The sequence below is a fragment of the Pempheris klunzingeri genome, chromosome 21 (assembly GCF_042242105.1).
Source record: "Pempheris klunzingeri isolate RE-2024b chromosome 21, fPemKlu1.hap1, whole genome shotgun sequence".
In the NCBI taxonomy this organism is placed as follows: Eukaryota; Metazoa; Chordata; class Actinopteri; order Acropomatiformes; family Pempheridae; genus Pempheris; species Pempheris klunzingeri.
The window spans coordinates 21,620,888-21,624,925 of NC_092032.1; the positions used below are offsets into that span (position 1 = coordinate 21,620,888).

A 4,038-nucleotide genomic window follows, 5' to 3' on the forward strand; every position below is an offset into this window, starting at 1 on the left:
AACAGGACCCGGCGCTGCACTTGTTCCTGAGGCCACAAAGTCTGAGGAGGTCTCAGCCGGACCGATGAAGGTCGTGATGTGGTTGAACTCCTGGAAAGAAGGAACAAGATGGTTGAAACTACTGTTTATTTAGTTATTTGTATAAAACCACATTTCCTTTGTCGCCCACCTCCTCGTTCAACCCCACATCATCATGTTCTGACCTTCTTCTGTGACGTTCTTCATTACTTAACCATGATGAACACAAACAACCGGAGAAAGGGCCGAAACCAGGATGTTAATGATACTGAAGCCGCCCCACTGAGGACTACACTGGAACCAGCCTGTAAAACACCACCATGTGGACGCTTTGGACTGCAGAGCACCACAGAGTCATGACACGGGTGTCTGCAGAGACTGAAAGAGGATTCTGCAGAAAACTTACCATCATAACTTTACTTAAAGTCAGCAAGAAGATGGTCTCCCCTCCTGTGAGTTTGAACTTCACATTCCTCCTCTCACAGATTTTATGAACTCCTGACTTAGAGAAATGTTTGGGTTCCCTCTGGTAGCTGGAACATGCAGCCTTTATGGGTTTTTAATAGCGTCCCCACACTGAAGAGAGTCCAGAACAACCTGGAGTGAGAGTGTTTGTGTTTCACGTCCCTTCAGAGCTGCTGTTTGGTTTCATGTCACGGCGTTCTGTCGGAGGTATCACTCCTCTCAGAAAAATGACATCTGATCCTGGAGCAGAGCTTTTGGTTTTTGGACGGTGGGACTACAGTAAGTCTCTGGTTTGTGATGAATCACACCTGTCACCCTCCCCCCTCTCTCCCTCTCCCCCAAAACTCAAACAAACATGTCAGTCTGCGTCTCCCCCAGCGACTCCGCCACCGTCCAGCTGCGTCACATCCCTGAAGTCAGTAAACATCACAGTGATTTGATTCATCCACTTTTTACCAGAGGATTTCTATACAATTAATCAAACTGTCAACCTGCCTCTCCTCCTCCCGCCGACGCCTTCCTACGATATCAGTGCTCAACGTTTCCAAGAGTTTCCCCGAAAGGAGCGAGACATCACCACAAACAGCAGGATGAATCAACCCGCTGGGAGTTGGGCTTTTTTTCCCCGACATGTCTCCATGTTTTGAGCGATGATCGGGGATTAATAACATCATAAACAAGCTGAGCTGCAGCCAATATTTTCCTGCTCGTGTCCCAGAACAATATCTGCACACGAGTTTGGGAATCACTCACTCAGCATGCAAACAGTTTTCACTTCATCTGCAGGAGATTCCCTGAGGAGAAAGTGGGAGAAAATACTTTCAAGCTGCACTAATCAATATTTTGGATCAATGGATCGAATGGGTCTCTGTTCGGTGAAACTAGCACCATCAGTGCAGCTCAGTGGAGCTTTTTAGATCCTAGTTTAGTCAAGTTTTTAAAAGAAGTTCGACAAAACTACTTTATGAGCTGATAATGTGTCACATACAGTGTTCAAGTTTGTTTTGCAGCCCCCGAGTGACGAGAATAAAATAAACACACTGAAAACATAAAGGACCAAGAACAGATCCCTGAGGAACCCCTAAAGTAATTAATGAAACTGTCAGTGGATGATCGTTTTGCTTTGTGAAAATAGGCAGCTGTTTGTTACATACAGCAGGATGAATCAACCTGCTGGGAGTTTTTGATTTCCGATGTGTCTCCATGTTTTAAGCGATGATCGGGGATTATTAACGCCATAAACAAGCTGAGCTGCAGCCAATATTTTCCTGCTTGTGTCCCAGAACAATATCTGCACACGAGTTTGCGAATCATTCACTCAGCATCCAAACAGTTTTCACTTCATCTGCAGAAGATTCCCTGGACAGAAAGCTGGAGAAACTAGCTTCAAGCTGCACTAATCCAAGTAACATTTTTATATCAGCACCGGATCAAATGACTCTCTGTGTTGAGAAACTTGCACCATCTGTGCATCTCCATTGAGCTTCTTAGCTTCAGTCAGCTTTTGTTTTTGATTCACTTGTGAAGTTTCCATTTAGTTCACGTTTTAATCATATTTCAGATGATGAAAAGTTCTACAAAAGTACTTTATAAGCTGCTAATATGTGAGATGTAGCATTAAAGTGTGTTCTGCAGCCCCCAACAGGACAAAATCAATCAAATTGAAAACATAATAGACCAAGAATAGTTCCCTGGGGAACCTCACAGGTAATCACTGACACCGTCAATGGATGATTGTTTTGCTTTGTGCCTGATCGATTTGAAAAGCTGTTTGTGAGCCATAAGTTCTTCAGAGGATCCTGCCTGATGTTTACAGGTTGTTGTGCTGCCCTCAAATTTAAAAAATGCAGCTTTAAAGAAGCGTTAGCCAAACTGGCTAGAACTGTAAAGGACAATATCACTGCTTTTCTACATCTTATCTGATTAAGTCTACTTTACATTTTAATCCTAGTTCATCAAAACCTGGGTCTTACTTTCATATTTTTGCCCATAATTTTTACCAGTTACAATAACATTGTATTTAGAGACACCAGAGACGTCTCTGAAGGCCTCCGTGAGGAGTCAGATGGCCAGATAATGAGGAAATGTTTTTTCCAAATCATCATCCATCTGTTTGAGATTGATTTCCTTTGTTCCACAAAACAGATAAATAGACAAATAGATTGCTGCAAAGAGATAATCCATCACTGTCACCTATATTCCTTTTTAAAGTCAAACATGTTATTGAGATAATACAGCTGCGACTCTCAGCCAGTGTGTTTAAAAGCACTCCAACAACTGACGAGGCGAAGACGTGATGTGCTGATGTGTTCTTTCCTTCTCACAAAGAGGGAGAAGCACTGACGCCGTGAAGAGCAGACTACAAAATAGGTCACATTAAAAGATGTTGGGTCGTCCTTGTCCTATCACATCATTAAAACATCTCATAATCTCATTTGAAATCAGCTGTTGATAGAAATTGTTTATTTCAAAAGTGCAAAAAAAACAATTGTTACAATTTTTTCCAAGCAGTTTCAGTCGTGACAATCAGACCACAGATCAGGAGCGTTCTGTTGTTCTGTGTCGTTTAAAAACACTGATCTGAACATAATTTCAGTTTTGCTTCATTTTTGTTGTCAGTCGAACACGCTCACCCTGTTTGATATTATTATTATTAACTACTTCATTTGCATAGATGCCTGAAATTGTTTTTCTGTTTCATGAAGAAGGTTTAAAAAGTTCAGCAGAAAAGTTCCCACTTAGAAAAGTTTGGGTTGGCTCGTGCCGGACTTCATTCATAGTAAACTTCATATGACAGATGTATAATAATGCATTTGGTAATAATATCTCCATTAGCGTTTGAAGCAGAATTCAAAATGTGAAAATGTTTTAACACAAATGTGAAGTTGGCCGTGTGGAGAACAGCTAATATTGACTCCACAGCCAGTCGGCCAATCAGGACACTTCATTCTGGGCCACTGCCCCCGACTCCAGCAGCGCTTTGATGACGTCATCACTGTAGGACAGGACATGTCGCAGCACCTGCACGGTGTGCTGGCCAATCAGAGGAGGGGGCGTCGGCTCATCAGGGGCGAAGCTGCTGAACCGAACCGCTGGACCTGAAGACAAAAACAGGAATTAACCAGAACTGTCTGACGTGAATATAATCCAGTAATAAGGTGTCTGATGACAGCCTGGAGCCGGCAGGACCACATGAAGGCACTTTTTACATGATAAATGTATGATATCCAGCCACATCTTGGTTCTCTGGTTCTCTGTAGAACATCTAATCATCTAATCTGAGTGAAACCTTTCACAGATGAACCCTTTTATGTAGGGTTGTAGGTATTCTTGGATATTCTTATCTTATCTTTCTTATCTTAACCCTGTGAAAAGATTCAAACCTTTATAAGATGTTCTATGGGGAACCAAAAGAAGTTCTCCTACCTGCTGGAGAACCCTGCATAGTTTTAGTTAACACCTTTATGAATGTATTAGTGAAATCTATTGTTACTGTTTTTCGATGCATAACATGAAGATTTAGGCTCATTTTCTACTTTTCCAGACGGCATAACA

General features: G+C 42.1%; 1 protein-coding gene across 1 annotated transcript in view; it reads right to left on the reverse strand.

The window, feature by feature from the left end:
- Nucleotides 1-2,917: 2,917 nt before the first annotated feature.
- sugct (succinyl-CoA:glutarate-CoA transferase) overlaps nt 2,918-4,038 on the reverse strand; it is a 75,476-nt gene continuing 74,355 nt past the window's right edge. Inside the window, exon 14 of the mRNA XM_070852828.1 lies at nt 2,918-3,581. Within this exon, the coding sequence (XP_070708929.1) occupies nt 3,418-3,581 (164 nt within the window). The 3' untranslated portion in view covers nt 2,918-3,417. The remainder of the gene's footprint in view (nt 3,582-4,038) is intronic.